At 41.5% G+C, this 25,130-nt stretch overlaps 1 protein-coding gene across 2 annotated transcripts; it reads left to right on the top strand.

Moving 5' to 3' along the window:
* Window positions 1–4,408: 4,408 nt before the first annotated feature.
* Window positions 4,409–24,690, top strand: LOC141003468 (uncharacterized). 2 transcript variants are annotated; one of them, XM_073474816.1, is made up of 31 exons: window positions 4,409–6,169; window positions 8,006–8,067; window positions 8,243–8,281; window positions 8,575–8,787; window positions 8,931–9,484; window positions 11,938–12,161; window positions 12,494–12,525; window positions 12,917–13,434; window positions 13,681–13,776; window positions 13,900–13,928; window positions 14,668–14,820; window positions 15,038–15,163; window positions 15,373–15,411; window positions 15,639–15,764; window positions 15,860–15,986; window positions 16,061–16,216; window positions 16,326–16,360; window positions 16,721–16,873; window positions 17,093–17,221; window positions 17,363–17,401; window positions 17,573–17,698; window positions 17,794–17,923; window positions 18,243–18,341; window positions 18,444–18,478; window positions 19,373–22,597; window positions 22,723–22,831; window positions 23,159–23,275; window positions 23,354–23,632; window positions 23,742–23,858; window positions 23,957–24,078; window positions 24,167–24,690. In XM_073474816.1, the coding sequence occupies exons 1-31, from the start codon at window positions 4,622–4,624 to the stop codon at window positions 24,242–24,244; spliced, it is 8,835 nt and encodes a 2,944-aa protein (XP_073330917.1). In that variant the 5' UTR covers window positions 4,409–4,621; the 3' UTR covers window positions 24,245–24,690. The 2 variants fall into 2 exon arrangements, with proteins under 2 accessions (XP_073330917.1, XP_073330918.1); XM_073474817.1 differs by having other exon boundaries at window positions 11,962–12,161.
* The last annotated feature ends 440 nt before the right edge of the window (window positions 24,691–25,130 follow it).

Consider the following 25,130-nt stretch of genomic DNA (forward strand, 5'->3'; position numbering starts at 1 on the left):
GAGACACTCCTTACGTTTTCCTCTTTCGAATCTTAAACATGCACACACCACAAGATTTTAAAAATAATGGCACATCAAACACTACAGATAGGGTTAGTGTACCAGAGGGAGCAATGCATCACCTCACGTGATCTCACGGGGAAGCAGACGTAAACAAAACGGAGATTTGCTACACTAGATTGAGCAGTTTTATATTTCTGTCAACACCAGTATGCTAGCTAATGTTAGCCTCGAGGGCTAACCTGGGGATGCCTCCGATTGGTTGTTGTGGCACAGCTTGGAAAGTATAATCATCCAGTTTTCCCAATGAGTTTGTGAGCAGCTCAGAATGAAATAATGTACAAAAAATAAAACAAAAACATTTTTAAAAATGACGACAGAGGAAAAAAGTGTAATAACAAATAAATAAACCAGCCTGTTGAGTGTGTAGTAGAATATAACCACAGTAAAGTGGTTGAAAAATGTGATGTATCAAGAGGGAAACTTGGCTTTTAAAAAACAAAGGCCAGAGTTACTGAAAGCTAATGTTGTATTCTGAGGAAAGTACCTGTTTTTGTGTTTTTTAAATTACCAAGGAAAGAGAGATGTTACTATTGGTGTCAGGTACAACAAGGCACGACTACTCCTGGTGATTTTTTTTTTGTGGTGCTTTTACTCTGAAGGCCGGACACTCTCACCGGAAGTCTCCTGTGTCCAGTGTGTATGTGTGTGAAGATGGACGCCTGTTTGCAGCCTGGCTGCAGCCTGAAGATGACTTCCAGCTCACCGCAGCTGCAAGAAACGCACAAATAACGCAAGGTATGTAACACAAACGCTGCGGTAAAACACGGGGCGGGATGTTACGTACTTATTACGTCAATATCTGCTCTAAATGTTGGTTTTAACCGGGTCTTTCTGGAGACTTCGTTAGCACCTGCTAACATGAAGTTGGTTTGGCCTGCGAGCAGCTAAACACACCTCACACAACATTGTGAGGATGTTGTGTGAAGTGTGTTATTGTGACACAAGGTGTGTGTCTGTTGTGGCAAGTCTCAAACATCTGCACCACGTTTAGACCTTCAAACCTGGTGAGACACTGATTTACCTCTTTGGTAACTTCACTAATGGACAAAGCAGGTCAGAAAACCTTCTGCATTGTTTTAGGAAATGTGTTAATGTGACCCAGCTGAGAAAACAAGACTCAAATGCAAATTTAGCTCATTTTCAGATTCATATTTTTATTTTGGGTTATTCCTAGAATATGTTTACATGGTTCAATGCTCAAAAACTACGGCTGTCAATCGATTAGTATATTTAATCCCGATTAATCGCATGATTGTCCATCGTTAATGGTAAATGTAAATAGTAAATGCACCTTTTTTAGTGGGATATTTTTCAGGTTTTTAATACTCTTATCAACATGGGAGTGGACAATGGGAGGCGATCTGGGATATTTGTTTGTGAGTCAAAATGTTTGCGTGTAATATGATGAAGTTGATCACATACTCAAGATTGTTATCATCTAGATTATTATAGTGACGATAGTAAGAGTATCTTTAAGGTTGAGAGAGTAGACAAAGTTAGCAGGCTCAAAAACATGAGATTCAAGGTCTCTCCAGAAATTTTTGGTTATTTCTCGGTCAAAAAATAGTCGTGAGATTGTTTCTATACTTTTTTTGACAAAAGGTACAAGTCATATCAACATCTGTAAACTTATCAACAAGACAGTTACCAGGGTATATTTTATGTAAAATTTTGAAATGTACTTCCTTCTCCTTGTTTGAAATATAATATCTATAAGTCAAAACCGAGCCCTTCTCCAGTCTCCAGAAAAACTGTCCTCTGCGAACAGTTTTAGTATTTCTTTGAAAAATCCTTCGAACATGCTTGTCGTGACATTTTAAATCTGTTAGTTCCAGTCCGTCTAACATCAGCAGCAACTATGATATAGATTGTGATGTCACAAAGTCACAGAATTAAAGGCGGCACTACAGTCGAGGCATCTCAGGAGCGGTGTTTTCTGTAGGTGCAGACTTTGACCTTTTTTACATGCACAAGAACCATCGAAGAAAAGGGAAAAACCAAAAAAAAGTCTTATATGTCTCCTTTAAGTCAAGACGTGTTGAGCATTGTTGAGTGGTACATTTTTAAAGACATACTTAATATGTCAGCATGTTGTGTGTTAGGGTAATTTTAGGCCTTATCCCACACTCATGTTATATTTTATTTATCATAATTTCCTGTTTCTGACTTGATAATGGGCATTTCGAAAGGTGCAATATGTAAGAATTTTAGTTAAAAACATCCCAAAATTACCTGAAATTATCAAAAGAAGGCAAATAAAAGTTATGACGTTATCATGATGTCTGTGTACTATGTCGCAGAGATATCCACTGAAGTGAGCATGCTAACCAGCATGTCCCAGTTCAAAGCTGTGCTAGCGGTCTTGAACTCCCAGTCTGGACCACTATCTGTGCGGCTAACTGAGCTAACTAGCTAATGGCAGCTACAGTTAGAAGAAGTAAGCGGTAGTTAGGAAACCCTTTGATTTGTTTTGTAGATCTAGTCGACAGGTGGCTGTTTATTAATTGCACCTTTTTAAATACAGAATGTGAGATTTCTGAATTAAAATATTAACTGACGACTGCACTTTTTTCTATATATATGTGTGTGTTTATATATATGTTTTGTTGAGTTGTGTGCTTTTATTACTACCAATGTTCAAGGTAGCGCATGTCACTCGGTCGTCTTTCGCTACAACTTCTTCCGGGAGAGAGTCGAAGACAGAAGAAGAAGTCGGCAAACGAGACTGAATGTAAAATAAATTAAACTTTAAAACATTACGTTGTCCTTGAGCATCTGTGCCTGAGTCACATCAAATAGATTTCCATCAGCAATGGTGGTTGTTAAATGGTGTGTTCACAACCAGCAAAGGGAATTTTGGTGTCTTGTTATTTGGTTGAGTTTGTCCGCAAAATCTTTGGTGTTGTAATTCTTGCACAATTAATATATCCGTGTGTTTGAATTCAGGTCAACCTCTGACTAAACTCAGCAGTCAGCAGAGACTCTGGTTCTCTCTCTTCTTCCCCTCTCTGTAACATTACCTTCACAAAGTAAAGTACTTTTCCCTTCCTGCTCCTGTCAGCAGTTAGCAGTCAACATTACAAAACATAATCATCTCAGTTGGTCGCTGCTGCAGTCAGCTCAATAAACAGGAGTGAAGATAAATCCACTTTTTAATCCCAAAAGTTAAAAACTAATCTCTGAGCTCTATTACGCTACTTAAAAAAGATAGAGGTACTTTACAACAACAGCTTGACTTAATCCCGTTGGCTTTTTGCAGATTAGGGTTTAGGTTAATATTAACAAAAAATAAAGATATCAGACTTGAACAGAAAAAATCGCGAGTCCAGGGGAGAAAGAGTGAGCGGCTGATCCAAAGTGACCAGCCCATTACACTGCCAATCAGTGTGGTTTGGTGTGAAGGATTCAAAGATCTAGTTCGGTACCTCAAGAGATACTACTGGCCAAACATCTGAATAAGCACTTTTATGCTTAGGAAAAAGAATTGTTAAAAATCAAGCTAGCCAGGGTAGACGAGCTAATGTCACCTCTGGGAAGCGACTGCTGTTGGATTTACCTCTGGTATCAGGCAGTTGATCCACTTCATTCACACAAGATTGGTGTCTGTAAGGGCAGCTGCAAGCTACTGGTAAGCTAGCAGTGTCCTCTTGCGTTGGATGCGTGCAAGTAGGTAGGCTTGAAGATAAAAAAACATACTGCTGATCCTACTTTTGATTTTAGTGATAAAAAATTAAAGCTTAGTCCAATAGATGTTCAATTTAGAATTAAAACTGAACTATCCTGTTGCTGTTACAAGGCATTTGTGTATATTATCTTGTTATCTCTTTATCTGTGCTTTGGTGCTTTTGCCTCCTCTGTTTTTTCTTTCTTGCTAGTGAAGGAAGGAAATAAACGAATGTGAATGTGTATCCAACAGGAGGCAGCAGAATGAACATCTCAAGACACAACCTTCCACATAATGGATTTTTACCCATCAGAGAAGCTGAGATCTAATAACCCCCCTCCTTTGTTTTTTGACTTTTCAGCTTTTCTTTGCTATCGGAGTGTTGCGCCACTTCTCCTGTTTTAGGGCGACTAACAAGCCCTCTACTCAGAGGGCTCCCAGGGAGCTTGCTCCTGATTGGTCAGCAGGCTGCCTCCTTGTGGCTGTCTCAACTGAAAGGCCAACAAGCACTGACGCAGATCAAAAACGCTCTTGCTGTTGGCAGACAAGCCGCAACCTTTAAAGCCAACTACAACACACCTGCTCCCTACAAACCTACAACACATCCCCCCCCCCAACTGCTGCAGCCATCAATCTCCTTAACTCACTGCAAACACAATGTCCCATCAACTGTATGACCCCTTTGAGGCCGAGGACCAAAGTTCTACTGAGGGGCAGTATGAACTCCACGGTCGGCAGGTAGAATCGAACCCTTGGAGGACATCTCCTCGTCTTGGACCTGGGTCCAGTTTCAGTTCTACTGGACCCTCTTCTGCTATCCCTGACAACACAAGAGGAATTTTCTCATCACATCAGTCCATAGATGAGGGCACTAGTTGCTCCTCAAGCACAAGGATGGCTTCCCACCCGATGTCCTCAGCCTCTTCCTCTTCCTCTCTAGGACATAGACCTTCTGATGTGGAAAGGGGCAGAAACTCTTTGGACTGGTTGTTGAACTACAAAAAACCCACTGCTCATGACTCAAAATGTTATTCATCATCCGAGCATGATTTACAGTCCATTCCAGGATTAGGTGATGATGACTGTCTTGGGCCAGACAAACCTGCGGCCCCTACAGACTCCAGTAAACCCAAGTATACATCTGAATTCGCTTTTAACATCATTCAACACTTTGGACTTGAAAAAGAGGACTTGGAACATCTCATCTCCTACACTGATGACCAGATGACTCCTGAAAACATGCCATTCATTTTACGCCAAATCCGTATCCAGAAGGCCAAGAGGGCTACAACTGCAGCGCAGTCAAAACCTTACCCTATACCCCAGTCCACCAGAAGCGTGCCTGGTATGGACAGTCACACTTTGAGCACTTCTGGGGGGTCAGCGATGCGCCCGGAAGAAATCACGTTGTCTGTTCTCCAGCCAAGTAAAGTGATTGACTATGGACATATTAGCAAATATACAGGAGGGGTTGGAGATGAGATTGGACGGACCAGTGGCAGTAGAGCAAACAGCGGTGGGGGTGGAAATATGTTGCTGATGGACACTTGTGATAGCAAAAACAGTCAAGGACCTCTACAAAAACATACAACCGAAGTGAAAAGCAGTGCCTTGGGTTCTTCCTGCCATCAGGCGAGTTCTGTTGTCAGTCTCGGCTCTTCAAACAGTTCAGCGCTGAGTTTTGGTGCTGCCCCATGCCATGATCAGACCCAACAACTGCAGACCCAACCAAGCCAGGCCCTCCAAACAATCCTCAGCCTTTTCTCTGTGCCAAAGAAAGACACAGACCTCAGAGTTGGCAGGCCTGAAGCTTCAAAACCTGTTCCTTTGAAAGAACCAACGTCAGATTACCAGTCAGTGTCGAAAACCAAACCACCCGCCAATCTACTCCGTGGTGTGCATCCCAGCCGACCTGGCCTTGTGCTCATTGGCAGTAATGACAACAGTGGCACTAAAGATCAGAGTAAAACCCGAAGCCATAGGTCAACAGTCGCTGAGATGAAAAAGCAGCAGAGTCCGCAGCAGATGCAGAAGCTGCCAGTGGAGCAACAATCAAAGCAACAGAAGCAGCAGGCACTGAAGCAGCCGGTTTCGCAAGCGGGGCAATTGATGTGGCCTCCAGTTTTTTCTGCGGCAAAATCACATCCCCCTGTTGCTGGCGTACCTAGCATCACTGATGTCTCACGGGCCATGCAACATCCGATGTTTATCCCTGGTGATCCTCGCCCCATTGTTATTCCACCAGTTCTGCCACGGCCAATCTCAGCCCAGATGAGCTTCAATCACACTACGCTGCCGACTTCTCACTGGCAGCCTCCAGCAAAGGTGGCAGTCTTCAAGGGTCTGCCAACACTGGCCATGATGCAGGACTATGCAGCTGCCTCACCAAGAATCTTTCCACATACCTGTTCTCTGTGTAGCAAAGAATGTACTCAAATGAAGGTGAGTGGAAGAATGCACTCTGTTCTCTTTTCCTTCAGAAAATTTTGTGTTGTTTCTTTCAATATCTAAAATTGTTGTTCTTTTTGATTGTAAAGTGTCAATTTTAAGTGTTTCATTTTTTTATTTTGCGGGGATGTAATGAATTGTAATGAATTAATTTAATTGTCCTTTTAGAAAGAACGTGCACAAACAGGAACTTTACACATACATATATGTACAGAGAGATGTCAAATTGAGAGACTGCCGCATATTCAGGTTTTCTGAGCAGTAAGGGGTTCTCCAGTCACAAGTCCAGACTACATACTGACTGGTTTGTGCTTGACTTGAGCTGGCCAACAGCTGGTTCCCATGCCAAGTCCCCATAGACTGAACTACTGCTGCCCCAAAGGTGTTTAATAACCTATTTGTAAAGATTTGTGTAAAATACTCTGTTTTCTAATGGATCAGTGATTAGTTGTGAAATTCTTGCAAGGAGCCTGTCACTTCATTTAAGTTGTGTACCATTTTGCAAAAACAAGCTTTGATGGTAAACTTCGGGAGAGATTGTAAACATTTTGTTACAAACCAGATGTTTCTGTTATTCAGTTTGTAATTCATGGTTACAGTGTCTGATTTACATTTGAATTGAATGACTTAGAACCTGCCTAGAACACCATTGTCTAGTTCACCTGAAGAAATCATTGATGTGTAATGGCCGATGCCAGATTTACGCTGCCTAATGACTGTTGCAATATAAAATGATGAGATGCTGTTAATTTCTGAGACTGTTACTGAAAACTGACTCAAGGGCTTCGAAGATGTGACAAGGAAGAATCTGCAAATCTAAAGAACTTGTGCAGCAGAAGATGATAGAAGATGGCATCTCTTTTGGCCCAGTTTTTTTTTTTTTTTTTTGCCTTTTGTCCCACATTGTATATTCAGTTTGATTTGTTTTTATAATTGTTAGTGAATGTATAATTTCTTATCTTTTTCCCCCACTGTCAGAGCTGTTGATGGTGCATTTTGTTACTTTAATTAATTTCATGTATAACTGTAAGTATAACTTTTTGTATATATAACAGTAGGTATAACTTTTTCGTAATATTATTACGAACTTTGTTTTGTGTATTTTAATGTTTTGGTTTTTTTGTGATTTTTTTTTTTATTGACCTGTTGATTATTTTCCCCCTTTTGGGACAATGACAATGACAATTTGTGGATTTAAAAAAAATCTTTTTTTCCTCCTCTCCCTAATTTCTATATCTTCCTGCCTATACGTAGCTTTTTGTCTTTATCCATACCTTTCACCTCTGCAGAACTTAAGGAACTTCACCTAATCTCAGGAAACGTCATGATACCACACTAGACTGAAGAAACAGACATTGCTTATCAAGAAAAAGAACTTTTTGGCTGTCTGTAGCACTGCTGAATTGCTTATATTTCATAAGGACTTGTTACCCTCAAACTCAAGTTGACTATTAAGTCAGCTGTAATTACAGAGGAAGGAGTTGACGATGTGCTGTGTCACCTGTGTGATTTTGTCCATATGTTATATGTGTTTTTACAAAAGCAAAGCCATGATTTAAGCGTGAACTTTTTTCCCCTGTCTGCTCCTTACTAAGGGCAAAATGTGTTTGTTTTTTTGGATGACTGCTGTTGGCTGAAGATTTAAAGAAATCTGATTGTATTTTGCTTTTGTGAAAAAAAGAGATGGAGATTAAAGGAACTTTTTAAGGCTACTGTAATGTAAAATATAATATCTGTGTTGTCAATCACAAACAGTAGTTGAGATACTGACGCTGATGGCAGTTTTGATGAGGCCTATCTAAATGCTTTGTCTGTTGTTCTGACTATTAGGATTGGATCTCCCACCAGAACACCAAGCTTCACCTTGACAGCTGCACTCTTCTTCGAAAACAGTCAGTCTTTTTGTTTTTAACTTTCCCTTTTAAAGATCTTGTTTATCAGAGTTATTTTTTGTTTTTCAATATAATACTGTTGGGGAATTGCTTACCATGGATGGCACCTTTCACAACGAAATGTGTCTTCTTTGCTCTTTTATAAGTTGTGTTTGCATTGTTCTTTTTTCCACAGGTACCCTGACTGGGATGGGGAGATAGCACTTGTGCCCAGGTAAATTTCTTTAAGAGACACTGTTTATATGGATTTTGCATGTTGTGTAAACTCACACTACACGTTTTAGTCTGCCTTTTAAACATGACCAGAACTGGCCACCTTCATACTCATACACAATGGAGATCAGTTGATAGGCCACAACATTGGTTATGTCCAGTGATGGTTCAAAGAAAGTGTGGTCTATCTGTTTTAAGGCAAACTTCAGTTTTATATCGCAGCAGCCATAAGACCACACACATTTTTCCTTTCCCATCATTCACTTTGCTTTTTCCGTGCATTGCTCTCTTTAGGACTGCAGGTACAGATGCCAAGCCCTCAACCTCGACCTCTGCATCAACTTCCCAGCATCGTCGCCCGAGAACCAGGCATGGGAGTCACTCTCGTTCCCTTTCTGATTCTCACTCCCGCTCGTCCAGCCCCCCTCACCACCATGCCTTTGAGGGTAGAAGGAAGAAACGCAGTAGCCGATCGCGATCACCACAAAGTTCCAGATACACTCGCAGGTCTGTCCCACATGAATTCTGTTATGAGGAATAACATAGGTGAATAGAAAAGGTACCTCTCACCACCAAGTTATGAAATTATCGGTAACAAGTATGTTTAAATTAATTTATTCATAAAATGCTTGTAACTATACTTTCACCAGGTCTCGGTCTCGTTCTCACTCCCCTTGGTATGACAACCTGACCTCATTCCACTATCAGTCACGTTCAAGGAGCTCTGAAAGACGATCTTCACCGAAGAGGAAAGACGAGAGGCGATCATCTCCAAGGAGCCTTCAGAGACGATTGTCACCAAAGAGATATGAAGCGAGACTATCATCACCAAGGAAATATGAGGAGAGACGATCGCCATCAAGGAGGGTTGGCGAGAGACGATCGCCACCAAGGAGGGTTGACGAGAGACAATCGCCACCAAGGAGGGTTGACGAGAGACGATCGCCACAAAGGAGGGTTGACGAGAGACGATCGCCACCAAGGAGGGTTGACGAGAGACGATCGCCACAAAGGAGGGTTGACGAGAGACGATCGCCACCAAGGAGGGTTGACGAGAGACGATCGCCACCAAGGAGGGTTGAAGAGAGACAATCGCCACCAAGGGGGAGCCGTGAGAGCCAATCATCCAGAGAAGGATCTACCCCTCAACCAAAGAAGTCAAGCAGTGCAAAAAGACTGGCTAAGAAACTACTGAAAAAATCAGGTGTGAGAAATTGCAAACATTTTAAGACCTTCACACTTTCATCATTTCCTGACAATGCAATGTTCTGCTGGGAAACCTTGGTTCCTGGCATTTATGTGGTTGCCACTTGACAGGCACCACCAACCCAAACACTGTGACACCAAAATACATGGAACTGGACTGCTCAGGAATGGCCTAAGGATGTGACAAAGAGCTCAAGGCATCCACGTGGACTCCAGTTTTCCCAGATCTCAGTCTGGTCAAGCATCTTGTCTTTTGCTGGAAGTCCTATCCTTGGAGGACCCAATGTAGATCGGACTTCGCTCTGACCCATTGAGGCATTAACACAAGACCCCTGTGGTGTTCTGAAGTGTGTGGCACCAGGCTGTTGGTGGCAGATCCTTTGAGTCCTGTGGGTTGCATGGCAGGGCCTCCATGGATTGAACTTGTTCTGGGTGCTTGATCCAATTGAGATTTGGGCCATTTGGAGGTCAGGTCCACACCGTGAGCTCTGTTATGTTCCTCGAGCTATTCCTGAGCAGTCTTTGTCATGTGGCAGGGCACATTGTCCTGCTGGGGGGGGTCACTGTCATGGTTGACATTTGCCTAAAACAATGGCCAACATGAAAGAGTTTAACAATTGAATATTCTGCAAATTTCGGTGGCGCAGTGGTTTGCACTGTTGCCTAACAGCAAGATGGGTTTTATATATATGTGTGTGTGTGTGTGTGTGTGTGTGTGTGTGTATATATTATATATTATATATATACAGTCATGGAAAAAATTATTAGACCACCCTTGTTTTCTTCAATTTCTTGTTCATTTTAATGCCTGGTTCAACTAAAGGTACATTTGTTTGGACAAATATAATGATAACAACAAAAATAGCTCGTAAGAGTTTAATTTAAGAGCTGATATCTAGCCATTTTCCATGGTTTTCTTGATAGTAACCAAAATCACTTAAGTTCTTACATCAATAGCTATGGCACTGTACTGCCAAAAACACTGCTTTTAAGCATTCCATGTTTTCTTTTCTGTTTGCTTTAAACACGATACACACAGGAGTTAGTACTTGATTGCGTAACCATTGTTTTTGATGACTGAAGCCATGCGTCTTGGCATGCTCTCCACCAGCTTCTGACATTGTTCTGCTGTCACAGCAGCCCATTCCTGTTGCACAAATTCAAACAAATTTGCTTTGTTTTTGGGCTTGTGGTTCTCCATTTTGAGTTTGATGATTTTCCATAGGTTTTCAACTGGATTCAGATCTGGTGATTGAGCAGGCCAAGGCATGGTGCGAATGTTGTGGTTCTCCATCCAGGCTTTAACTGACCTTGCTGTGTGGCAAGGGGCATTGTCTTGTTGGAAAATCCAGTCATTCGAGGCAGGAAAGAGTTTTCCAGCTGATGGAAGAAGACTGTTTTCAAGAGTAGCCCTGTACATGACCTGGTTCATTCGCCCTTCACACAATTGCATTTGCCCTGTTCCACTCATACTGAAACAACCCCAGATCATCACTGATCCACCCCCATGTTTTACTGTAGGGGCAAGACAGTCTGGTTTGTAGGCTTCTCCAGGCCTCCTCCTAACCAGTAAGTTAGCTGGAGTGGGCATCAACTCAAAATTGGATTCATCACTGAAGAGAACCTTAGCCCAATCATCAACAGTCCAATCCTTGTGATCCCTAGCAAAGAGTAACCGGGCCTTCCTGTGCCTTTCGTTGATGAAGGGCTTCTTCCGTGCTCTGTGTGACTTCAGACCAGCTTCAACAAGTCGGTTTCGAACTGTCCTTGCCGAACAAGTCACATTTCTCGACAGTGCCCACTCATTTTTAAGGTCCCTGGAGGTCTGAAGACGATTCCTGACACAGGAACGGACGAGTGCACGGTCATCTCGTGGGGTAGAGAGACGTTTCCTGCCGCGGCCAGGTAGCAATTTGGTAGTGCCGTGTTCGGCTTGTTTTTTCTTGTTGTAATGAACAGCTGTCTTGGAGATCTTTAGTTTTTTTGCTACCTGTCTCTCACTCATGCCAATTTCCAGCAGTGCCAAGATGGCTGCCTTTGTGGCTTCACATAATTCTTTTGTTTTAGGCATTATGTGAGAGCTGACAACTTCTGAGTTGTGCTATGGCTTGAATGTAAGCAGGAAACCACTCTAAGCCTTTGCATGTGCAGTGCTGCTTATGACATGACATGGCCTCTTATATACCCTGGGAATACAATTAAGCTTAAGAATGTCAAATAGGACATAAAGTATTATGTGATCAGCTGCATTTTTTGTCGTGTTCATTGTATTATACCTTTAGTGGTACCAGGTATTAAAATGAACAAGAAATTGAAGAAAACAAGGGTGGTCTAATAATTTTTTCCATGACTGTATATATATTAATGAAGGAAAACTTTTTTTTTCTTTTCTTCATCTCATAATAGAGACTTGGTATGAGGCCACCAAAACGCTGCAATTTTTTTCTGAAGCCTTTTCCTTCTCGGTCTCCCTAGCTGTCCGTTCTCTGTCAACACAGTCTGACCTGGAGGCCATGGTCAAAACTCTGGCCCCTGCTTTACTTGCGGAGCTAGCCAAGATGAAGTCCTCCTCTTCCTCATCCTCCTCTACAGCAAGGAAGAAGTCTACTGCAAAGCCCTCTAAAGGAAAGCCCGGCCTGAAGAAGAGTGAGGCAAGTTCTGCCACAAAAATGAAGGTTGGTGTTTGTGTACCTGTATGCCAGGGAAATTTGGCAACCGTTTTATCATCTTGTAAACTGTCTTTCTCCTGCCCTTTTTGTGTATTTGTCATTCTTTTCTTCAAAACCATATCCACATAAAGCTTTGATCAAAGCCTAAACATAAAATGTTATTTAATTGTTAGGACATTTTAAACACAGATGCATGTTTTTCTTTCTCACATTTTTAGAAGACAACTCGTTACAGTAGTTTATTTTGTTCAGATTGTCTAATTGTCTGCTGTAGTGTGGTCAAGCTGTCAATTATCAGATTAATCTAACGCAACAAATCTCAATTTGTTTGTTTACAGTCGACTGTTTCTATAAAGAGGCCTCCTAAGAAGTAAGACATGTTTCACACAGACCTGTTTTTAACAGCGATGGATCATTGTACTGTATCTTGTTTTGTCAGCGTATCAGTATAAATATTCAGTTGCATTCTGAATTTGTGTGTTCAGTGAGAAAAAAAGTTTTTACAAATTTGTTTTTTGATTAGGATTTTACTAACGTTTTTATTTGCTGTATTCACTTTTTTGGAAATTAAACACATGAGAGAAAATTGATGCATGTGGACAGAGGATCGACACAATATTAAAAATACCTCTGCAGTTTAATATATTGTCCAAAAATACACAAAGAGAGATGTTATCACTACCTTTTAATAGTTTTTTTTGTACAAGATATTCTGTCTATTCCCTGTAGTCGTGACCAATATTACTCTATTATGTTCACAGAAAACGTGTCGGGGCCACCACAGCCGCCTTGACCTCTAGAAAGGTTCTTCTCCCTACACCTAACACGGCTCCACTTTACGGTTCACCCAGACCTTCATCCTCTGGGGCCCGAACAGCTACAACAGGCAAACCTGCCAATCAGAAGATTCCAACTGTAGGCTCAGTTAAAGCACGAACGACCGTCATTAAATCACAAGTCTTGGGCACCAAAGCGAAAATCATCTCAACCAAACGGATATCTCACACGGTGAAAGCAAGACCGTTCAAAAATTTGGTGACAGTTTTTGAACCTAATCATCAAGCAGAACACGACAACGCCAATGATGCTGAAGACACAGAACGTGTGCAGCTTGGGGAAACTGCGGCAGAGCCAATGGAAGTTGGAAGCGGTGTTCATGGCAAAGAGGAAAAACCATCAACTACAGGTGCCGTACCAGAAAATTCAGAAGACAAACCTTGTGGGATTCAACCAACAACCAGCGAGACCCTGTCAACAGAAACAAAAATAATGCAAAACGGTATGTTGGAAACTGGATGGATGGCAAAGTCAGTTTAAATGTGGCACGTGAGGATTGTAAAAAATGTTTAACATCTTAATCAGAATGTCCCGATTGTTCTGGAATCAGGGTTGTTTAATTTCTTTTTACATCGGATTATTTACAGCTCCTCCATCTAACCTGGAAGCCTGTCATTACAAACAACACGTTCAGTTACACACAACATTATTGTCAATTGAGAAGTACTTCTGTTCATCTTCTTTAAAGAGCCTGTGACTGCAGTGAACACACAAATGGATGCAGCATCAGCCAGCCTGACCATTGGGGAGATGCTAGAAAAACGCCTGTTTCTACCAATGATACGTAAGAGATCCAAGAAAGAGACCGTTTGTCTTATCACAAACATCTGCACTTGATCATAATTTTCATAACAGTTCTCTCTCTCTTTTTTTTTCTTCACACATTCCTCGCCTCTCTCTTCCACAGCGTCCTTCTGCATCTCCTTCCCACCAAATGTAAGTCAAATCACTTGTACGAAGTTCGACAGCATTTATACATGAAGTTTTCTGAAAGACATAATTTAAAGTTGGAGATGATACTGTAAAATAGTTCTCGAACTGTTTTGCCATGGCCTCCTTCAAGTTTATTGTGCCTGCAGTAGGCAGTAATGGTAGTTTTGAAACGTTTCTGTATGTGGCATAACACACTTAGAAATCTGGTACCCCACCGGCTATCGTCTGACATCTGCGACTGGATTGTTTCTGAAGATGTCCATTTAGAAACGAAAGCTAGTAAAGCTAAATCGTTTTCAGTCAGCACCATCAGACCTGCCGCAAAAAGAGGTTCAATTTTAGCATGAAAATTGAACCTCTTATGCAGCTTATCTGGGTAATTTAATAAATGATAGTATTAGAAATTGTTGTTATAACTGGAAAAAATTGTATAATTCTATTATCCTCTCTGCTGGCTTTCAGGCTTACGTTCATACTTTGGTATGAGTTAAATTACATTCTGCTATATGTAGTATCAAAAAGGCCAACCCAAATCTACACTGTAGGAACCACACTGTAACCATATTTTCCTGATTTAACATTTGTTAATGAGTGTGTTGATAAAAATAGAAATCAAGAGTTGACTAGGTGTGTAAATGCTGTTGATACTTGTCCTAATCTTGAATGACAAACCAACTTAAACCATCATTAGTCCTCATTAATATTACCCATCTCTCTCCTTTTTTCCCTAAATTTTTTGCAGTTTTATCGTCTTCAAGATCAGCAGTTGCTCATATCTAGACTGCCGGCATATGATGATGGCTGCTACACGGAGGATGACCTTGCCAACCTGCTAATGCCACTGGGATTTAAATATGAATATGACAAAATCTATGTCGTTCCTCAGATTTCCCTGGTATGCACACCCGTTTATAAATCTGCATCAGTCTGGTTTAATAATCCAGTGTTCAAGTCTTTGAATGGTCAATTATGCAACATTTTAAGTAACATTTTTGAAAATTTTATTTTCATAATTACCTTTTATGAAATCACGTCTTGGTCCTGGAGTCTTGATACCCATATAAGACTGAAGTTACCAAGTTACCCATTTTTGTTTCTGGTTTTCCTCTCAGGCCTTCGTCAAGATGCCGACAGAAGTGAATGAGTGCGACGTACCGGATGCCGATAGAAAAAACATTTTTTTCAAAGGGTCTCGACTCAGTTTCCGTGTTCTAAGCAAAGGCTTTGAAATGAAACCGGTGAGCGTGTACATGACACTGTTTTAACTGATGGATTTTAATAGATGTCCAATTACATTCACAAGCCAACAAACGCAGAACTTAACATTTCAAGTGAAAAAACATGCATGTTTATTGAAAGGAGCAGATTGTTTAAAACTGACCTGTATTGTATCTCCCCTCACTAGTATCTTTACATTTTAACACTGCCTACTCTGTTTCTGTTTTAGCTTGGTTTCTATAAATCGCTGATGAAGCTGATTAAGTCTGTAAGTAGTACACACACACACACCAACACACACATACATTAAATCGCTCTTCATTTAAAAAAGTAATAGATCTCCAATTTCCAATATAAAGGTTAAAGGTTCATTGATTTGAAAACTCTTGTTGACTCGTTGAATCTAGATAGACAGATCACAAGCAGTGCAGTTGTCTGTGTGTGTCCTCTTGTTAACTCTTTGGTTTGGGTGTTCACTTCCTGTCCTTGATGCAGCCTTTGGTTGACGATGGTCCGAGAACAATCTTCATCAACAACATTTCACCGGGTGACGCCAGGAACCTCAGAGAAGCTTTGAAAGAAATGTATTCTTTGAGGAACTACCTGCCTCTCCTCAACAAGGTAGTGAAAAACACACGTGTTTAAGTGGCGTTAAAGCAGACTTCCTCTTCCTCTTCCTCTTACTTGTCACGTATGTGTGTGCTTGTGTGTTTCAGGTGTTTATAGAATTTGAGTCTGTTCACGATGCTGATCGGTTTCAAGTGTGGTACAGTCCAGTCCAGCAAGAGTTTGGACATGAAGTCCATAGGCTGAAAAAACCAGACAGCAGCTGTACATCAATATGTAAGTGTGGGGAGAGGGAAGACTAATATAATAAACTACTGTTATTATTCTCAATCAAATTTGATATTTTGTAGATCCTGAGACTACAGTGAAGAGCCAAACAGATGCAGCATCAGCAAAGGATGAATCTGTCACAACTGAGCCAGAAGCTGCAGCAGTGAGCAAAGAGCAACCGGCAGCAGTTATCCCTCTGACTACTGTAGACAAAATCCTGGATCCAAACACAATAGGTAAGAAATCCAAGTGTCTGCATGTGGTTATACTTTTATCTGTATCTTTTTCTCATTTGTGTTTTGTTGTTTTTTAAAAAAAAACATTTTCTTTGTCCCTCTTTCACAGAGTGCCTCGACTGGGAAAACGACCACGACCAAAAAGTAGGTTTCCTCAAATCACCTATATGAACTGCTAAAGTATTTACACATGTAGCTTTTGTAAATATATGAATTGAACTCTGAGGTTGTTTTATAAAAAGAGAACAAGATGTACTGTCATTCATTTCCTCAAATGATGCATGAATAAGCATTGAAATACCCTTAATAAATGGTTACGACTCAAAATACTTTTTCTTGCCTGCCATAGACAGTTGAATGTTTTTGTATGCGATTGGAAATTGTGATTGTACCGACATCAGATTGTACTGCAGGAGGCTGTTTACTCCTCCTTCACTCGGCATTGTCAGACCTGCAGCAAACACTATTATTCTTCTTTCCCTCTCTGTCTTTATTTTCAACCAGTCTTTAATGAACGACAAGAAGCTGTTGCTCATAACTGGTTTGCCAAGTTACTCCCAAAGCCACTACACAGAGGATAACATCGCCAAGCTGCTCATTCCGTTGGGGTTTCAACATAAATCTGACAACATCTATGTTGTTTCTCAGTCACGCGTGGTAAGCACCAGAAAAATACAATGCCTTTTTTTATGTAACATGAGAAAACGAGTTATGTAACATTTTAATTAGTTTTTAAGGTCTTGTCTTTTTTTAAATTGACTTAACGTTGACTCATTTATTTTGAGATTTTTGTTATATATAGATTTTGTGCGTATATGACGCTCACCGGACTCATTTCAACCAAAGCCGCATTAGTCTTTTTTTTTTAATTCGCAGGCCTTCGTCAAGATGCCAACAGCGGAGGCTGTGCACAAAATAATGGAAGTCAAGGGGAAAAATGGCATGTTTTTCAAAGGGTCTAAAATCCATTTCCATGTTGTATCCAGCTTCAATGCAGACACACCAGTAAGGATGCACACAACACTGTTTTTATTGATGGAAAACAGCTGAATTGTAGTTTTAAAAACTGATAAGAGTCTGGTGTTTTGTGGAAAAGTAGCCTATGTTGCTGTTGTAACACTGCCTACTCTTATGTTTCTGTTTTAGCTTGGGTTTTATAAATCACTGATGGAGCTGATAAAGTCTGTAAGTAATACTCTCAAAAACACACTTGATTCTTTAAAAGAAAATGCTTTAAATTTTGTTCCATCTTAATTTTCCACTTTGTACTTTGCTTTTTAAATAAGTTGTGACATTAAGAGTCTGTCTTCTTGTTAATTTGTTGGTTTGGATGTTCACCTCCTGTTCTGGATGCAGCCTGTGGTTGATGATGGAGAAAACATAGTCGTCATCAACAACATTTTAAAGCAAGAGTCCAAGTGCATCATGAAAGCCCTGAAAAAGTTTGGCTCCGTCAAGAACTACCTGCCTCTCCTCAACAAGGTATAACCAACCACAAGTACACGTGTTTAAGTTGCTTTTAAAAATACTTCCTGTGAGTCTCACCTGTCACATATGTGTGTGCTCGTGTGTTCCAGGTGTTTATAGAGTTTGAGTCCATTCATGATGCTGATCGGTTTGGTGTTTGGTACAGTCTCCTCAAACTACCCTGTAGACACCAAGTCCTCAGGTTGAAAATACCAAACAGTCACAATACTGCATCACTACGTAAGTCTTTGTTTTAGGAAATGCACAAGAATGTGGCGTCTACTATAATGTATAAAGTGTTGTTATTCAGTTTGAAGCAAATGTTATATTGAATCCCAGCATCTTATTAAATAGAATTTTCTCAAGTTATGATTGAACACTTGATCCTTCAGTTTGTCAGACGAATTCAAAATTGCCAAATTTAAAGAAACATGTTTGTATAATAGTTGTGCTTACCAAGGGTTAATTTTAGCTCAGCCATCTAACCTGCAGGCCTGTCATTAAAAATACACGTTTAAGACCTTGTTTATAAGTAAAGAAATACTTTTCTTAATCCTAGCCGAGGATTCATCCGTCACAGCCGAGTCAACAGATGCAGCAGTTACACCTCTGATTATTGGGAAGATGGTAGAAAAGCACATTCCTCAAAATAGAAAAGGTAAGAAATCCAAGAAAAAGTCGTGTTTGTTGTCACAAACTATATGTGATCAAAATTTTACCTTCTTTTATTCTTTATATTTTCCTTGTCTGTCTCTCACAGCGTGCCGCAACAGGAAAAACTGCACCTCAGCAAAAGTAGGTTTCCTCTAAACACTTGAAGTATGACAGTATCTACACATTTGGTTTTTCGTGAAGATATAAATTAAACTAGAAAGGAGTTGTTGGCTATGTCAGGAGAGAAAGTCCTTCATTTTTGCAGATGATGCACAAATAAGCATTAAAATGTACCAAAATGTCCTTATGGAACATAATATTTTGCAGGGTGGTTGCACTCTGTACGGTAATAAATGTTTTTGTATGTGTTTAATTTCTTTAGTTTTAAGTTGACTTGAACCCAAGCCAAAACAAAGCCACACTGCAGAAACTCTGTTTAAAAGTGTTTTAAGGGGTGATGGATACGTTCATACGCTACAGTAGAACAAGTCAGTTTTAGCGAACCATTTTGTACAGCGATGGTGGAGTAAATGAACAAACGGTGTCTTGGACCTCAAGAAATTGGTCAATAGCAGTGATAACATCCTCGTCACTGTCGAAATGGTGACCACTGAGCTCCATCTTCATCTCAAGGAAGAAGTAGTAGTCTGATGGCGTCAAATCAGGTGAATAAGGCAGGTGTTAGACGAGGTTAAATATGGCAGCCATCGCCACCATGGACTTGTGGGCTGGAGTGTTGTCTCAGACACCACTGACTTAAAATTTTCAATACCTTTACAAAAGAAGTTAAAGAAGAAGAACTTAAAACTTGTGACTCATCTGTCACCCCTGTTATATTCCCACAAACCTCCTTGTCCTTCTTTCTGTCTGTCTTTAACCTCTCATCCACACAGGTAATGACGCCTCAATCCTGATCATTTTCTCTCATAATCCTACCTTGTTCTTTTCACCAATCGACGTTAAGTTAACACTTGCATACAATAAAGCAATTGGTCGTTGTTTTAGTTATTGATTCATTCTTTGTTCTCCATTCAGGGTCAAGTAGAGTTGACAGATGATGATCTTCCTGGTGCCTGCCTTTTTGATGAGAAAAATTCCCTCATTTACGACTCTGTCACTGATTATGAATGTGATGGTGACGTGAAAGTCTCGAGCCCTGAGCCTCATAGCTCCTCCTCATCCTCAAGAGTGAGAATAGAGAGGCCACCTGCTGGTGAACAGATCTCCACTAGTGTCAGTGAGCCCTCCTCCTCGTCTTCTCCACTATCTACTGAAACCCCTTCCTCCCCTGGTCAGAAAACACAACAGAGCGAGACAAAATCTCCAACCAAAGCATTAAATACCACATCTTCTGGTTGTTGTACCCGCTCACCTTCCACTGAACGTGAAAAGGAAAAGTTAACAACAGCACCAGCTGTCGAGGCATCAATAGAGACTCATCTTGAGCTGCTTGGAGAAGAAGCAAAAGCCACAGAGGGCGCAGTGGCGACATCTGACCACAAAGTGTCAGAAGAGGGCAGTGCTGCAAAAACTGTCAAGTCAGAGTCAAAAGTAGAAACATCATCAGAGATGCATCCACCTTCACAGGGACATGGGGACGAGTTGAGCCAAACCCAGAGTCTGGAGATTGATGTTAATGTCAATACACCCAAAGACCAGAGGAAAAGCAAAGAGGAAGGGAATGAAGATGATGTCGACAAACACACAGAGGAGGAGCAGGACGATTCACACCATGATCAAACAGATAAACAGATGGATGATGTGGACAGAGGTTGCAGCTCTGAAACCCATCCTGCTGTACCTGAGGAAGACCAGAGTTTGCATGAGGAAACCTATCAGGTGTTGGACAGTGTCAACGATGAAGGCAGAGCCCGCCCAGAAAACGACAGTGAAATGGAAATGGACGGTTCTTTCCAAGTGCTGGACAGTGTTACCGAAGACCAAGCAGCAACAGGTCAAGAGGACGGTCATCTGGTCCAAGATGATGGTTCCACAGTAAAGGGCCTGTCTGAGGAAGCTGCAGGTCCAGTAGACGACAAATCTACAGTTAAAGATGCAGTAGGTAAAGATAAGGAGACAAATGACAAAGATAATTTCCAAGTGTTCGATACAGGTTGCAAACAAGTTCAAATGGGGAAAGAAGATGGAAACCAAAGAGAAGTCTCTGAAGACGTGGAAACTTCTGATGGTCGAGTCCCAAATGAAAACCATGACAATAAAGACAATTTAAAATATGCTGACATTGATGCTGACCAAGAAACCTTTGAGATATTGGATTCAATTGATGATCAGACTGCAACAGAAGATGACAGCCAACAACCTGAAGCTCCCTTCGAACAGAAATCCAAAGAAGACATTAGTCCCATAGAACAAGAGGAGGACACATTCCAGGTAATTGATTCTTTGGAAGATCAGCCAACGACTACAGAGAACGAGCCAGAGACCGACAACAAGGAAAAAAGGACCAGGAAAGGGGAGGCGACTGCTAGAAAAGATGGACCTCCAAGAAGGAGTGGCCGCACAGCCACAGCATCTAAAACTGAAGAGAAGGAGAAATCTCCAAAGAAAAAAAAATATGAGACACGGACAAAGACGGACACGACTGCAGGAGTCTCTAAAAAAGACAAAGAGATCAAAGAGGCCACTGAGGAGATGATGTATGAGATAGTAGATTCTGTTGAAGACGATCCGGTTCAAGATGCCGCCACCTCAGAAAGGTCTGGTCGAAGAAGGAGTGCAAGAGCGAAGAAAGAGGATAAAATTTCATCAAAACCTACAGAAGTGTCTGAAAGACCTGTCAGGGACGAAGAGGCTACATACGAGATTTTAGACTCTGTAGAGGAAGAGACTGCCGAGGAGGAACCAGCCGTCACAACAAGATCTACAAGAGGAAGGGAAAGAACAAGTAAGAAAGATGCTTCAAATGACAAAACAAACAAAGAGGACACTCCAACAAGAAGGAGGCACACTCCTGCCGGTCAGTCACAGGAACGAAGGGAAGAAACACCAAAGAAAGAGGAGAAAACCTCTCCAACAAAGAAAAGTGGCATAAGAGAGGTAAGTGAGGTCGATGCTACCTATGAAATATTGGACTCTGTGGAGGACGAGGTTGTGAAGGATGATCGGCCCGCTAGAGGACGAAAAGGAAGAAGGGGAAGACCAAAGAAAGAGGTTAAAACAACTGTAAAAGACAAGGTCACATTAAAGAAAAGTGACAGAGACGCATCTGAAGAAGTGGCAGAGGAAGAAGAAGCAATATATCAGATTCTTGATTCTGTGGAGGAGGACACCACCGACGATCAGCCCCCAACAGGACACTCGGAGAGCTCTAGTAACGAATCTCTCGCAGTATCAGCCAGACATGAGGAGGAGGAAGAGGAAGAGCCCATGTATCAGATTGTAGATTCTGTGGAAGACGATGAAGAAGAGCTGACTGCGACAGAGGTGCCCGATAGAGGGAGGAAGGAAAAAAGTATTGATGAGGCAAAAGAAGGGGAATCAACTGTAAAAGGAGACGACCCAACACGTGGTATGAAAGCTGTGGAAGCATCTGAAGAAGTGACCATTAAGGAGGACGGTCTGTATGAGATAGTTGAGGATTCAAAGGAGGTAAAAGATAATTTAGCTGTTTCAGAAGAGTCTTGTTCAAGAAATGAGAAGAGTGCAGACATAATGAAGGAGGACAAATCACCTTCAAAGTCCAGTGATACTGAGATACCAGAGGCAGAAAATAGACAAAAATCAGCCGAGAAAAATGACATAGCGAGCGCTCTGGAGAACCTGGACGAAGTGAGCGAGGATGAGGAGGATTACTCTGATGACACAGCAGAGGAGGAAGAGCTGAGGAAGAGGCAAGACGCCGCAAGAGAGAAGCAGATCACCAAGGAGCGGGAAACGAGGAGGACCAGGGAGAGGGAGGAGAGGGAGGGAAGGAGCCGGAGCAGCAGCAAAGGAGGAGGTAGCAGCTGTGGACGAAAGAGGAGGTCCAAGGAGAGGGGGAGGGAAAATGAGGAGAAGGTGGAGGTTGACACCAAGGACCTGGTGACTCTGGATGAGGTGGGGGCGGATGAGGCTGGAGAGGAAAGACCTCCGGAGAGCCGAGAGAGGGAACGGGAGTTCTGGGAGGGAGAGCTGCAGACATTCGTCACTCTGGATGAGTTCGTAGAAGAAGAAGAGGAGGATGTTAAAGTGGAGCAAACTACGCTGGAGACCCGCCCACTCCTCCAGGAGGACGAATCAGTGGACTCCTTCAACCCAGAGGTAAAGATTAACATTTGAACACATCAACATTTTATTTTAAGCCATGAAGAAACTTACTGTGAAGCATTGTAAAACCCAAACAAACAGAAACACTGATGCTGAAGATCTCTTGTGTCTGTCTTCAGAATTTGGTGACTTTAGATGAAGCAGGCGGTGATGAAGAAGAGAAGCCCGACGAAGAGCAAGCGGAGAAAACCTCAACATCTGCTAAACGCAAACATGATGACGACACAGGTGTGTGTTACTCTGTCAACACAGAGCAAAATACTTCAACAGGCATGTTTGTTTCATACCTACAGGTGTAAACAATCATTTTGACGACGGCTCCACTCGAGAAAGTGTCCCAGAAAGTCATGTGACACTGACTTTTTGTCTTGAGACACATGCACCTGATTGTTTTGTAATGTGCAGCACTCTATTCTTGTGCCGCTCAAGCGCTTCATCCAAGCTCCTGGAAGTGTTTTTTATTTAAAAAAAACAAAAAAAAAACAATGCTGCAACAATGCTGCAGAAAGACCACAGAAAGTCTGAAAAGTTTTTGCTTTGTTTCTCCTGTTTTAGAGGAAAGTATGAACTTTGTGACAGTAGACGAGGTGGGAGAGGAGGAAGAGGAGGAAAAGGAAATGGTAACAACCAGGACAAGTGGCCAAGCCAAGAACAGAACCCGACAGACCCCTGGTAACACACAAACATATTTTATACAATCTTCTCATGAAGTAAAATTCTCGTTTACCAATTAAATGTCTTTTACCACAGCGAGAAAGTCCAACGGAGGGAAAAAAGTGAGCGAAAAAGACCGGAGCAAAGAAAAGGAACCAACTGATGTACTACTAACCACTTCACTTGATGCCTACTCGTCATTAGATCCGTCTACGTTGTCAAGTGACGTCCAGAAGAAGGAGGTGGAGAAGGAAGCAGCGGGCCAAGCCGATATCGATGCTGCCTCTGCTGGGCGGGAGCTGCAGCTGGAGCCCCCTGAGAACCAGACACTGGAGGAATGTGTGGAGGAAGGATGGAGCAGGGCGGACATTAAAGGTACAAGGAAAGAAGGAGCGACTGAAGTCATTTATTTTTTATCATAACTTACTGTGTGATCATCAGGGCTTCAGTGATTTATGCATTATTGTTTCTTTCTCTTCTTTAGCTGTGAGTAAACGCAGGAGGGTGCTTGTCGGACCTGAAACAAAGAGATCTCGTTCTCAGTCTCCTTGTGTCTCTGCTGACTTCAAACTGCCGGCAATCAAACCAAACAACCCCTGCGGTGAGACACACACACTAACACAGACACATTTTTTTTAAAAACACGAAATGCAAATGTTTTGATTTCTCCTGTTTCACTCTCACTGTCTGCCTCTTCAGGTCAGGAGTTTGTGGTCCCTAAATCAGGGTTTTTCTGTAACCTCTGCTCTGTTTTCTACCTGAACGAGAGCACCGCCAAGGACGCACACTGCAGCAGCCGGAGACACTACGACAACCTGAAGGTACACACAAACACCTGCACGACATTTGAACGGACACAAATTCACAATTGGCCTCACGTTGTTTGTGTTCTCCCTCTTCTGTTTTCAGAAACATTATCAGAAGCTTGAACAGGAACAACAAAAAACAAGAAAAACAAGTTTGACAAGAAGTTCTGTTTGTGATTGATTCCGACTTCTTCGACCGAATTTTATATATTTTTGTTGAAAAATGAAAATGTGGTTAAAATCATGCAGGATTTATTATAGTCTTGTTACAATTCTGCTAAAGTTGATTAGAACAACATATACCTAAAAAAAAAAAATGTTTATTGAACCACATGTGCCAGAAATGAGCTGCTCAGTGAGTACTGTCTCTACGTTAATGTTTTCTTTCTTTATTTTTGAGTTCAACTGAAAAGCTAAAAAATAACTACCCCTCACACCCTCACACTAATCATGTTAAAGGAAGATTTATAACATTTTTATGTTGTGTTTGACAGGTGAGGACCACACAGTTGTGTATCTGTTTAAAGATATCTAAGATGAATAGATCATGTCGATCTCTTTATTTTATTTTCCATGTAAGAAAATAATGTGCAAATAAAGTTTAAATATTTGGTTAAAATATAGTAATTGCTGGGCCTTTTTTCCTGTGAATGATATAAATTATATAATAACCTAATAACAGTAACCTGACCCATTAAATATGTGAACTGAACTGACCTACCTCTGAAAATGTACTTTTATAGAGGTAGGTAAGAACTCCCTTGAGGCGAAAGTCCATCTCCCGGCCTCACCTCCTTGTACCTGTCTGCTGCCTTCGAAGACCCATGGGACAACCAAGCCCGAAAGGCCTTCTTCAGCTTGACGGCTTCCCTCACTACTAGTGTCCACCAGCAGGTTCTTAGGTTGCCTCCACAATAGGCACTTGTGACCTCTGACCACAGCTCCAAGCAGTCGCCTCTACAATGCAGGCTTTGAACATGGCCCACTTGGATTACACGTTCCCACCCTCCTAGGATTAGTGAAAAATTCTTCCAGAGGTGAAAGTTGAAGACGGACTGGGTCTTCGG

The sequence above is a fragment of the Pagrus major genome, chromosome 10, assembly GCF_040436345.1.
Source record: "Pagrus major chromosome 10, Pma_NU_1.0".
Lineage (NCBI taxonomy): Eukaryota > Metazoa > Chordata > Actinopteri > Spariformes > Sparidae > Pagrus > Pagrus major.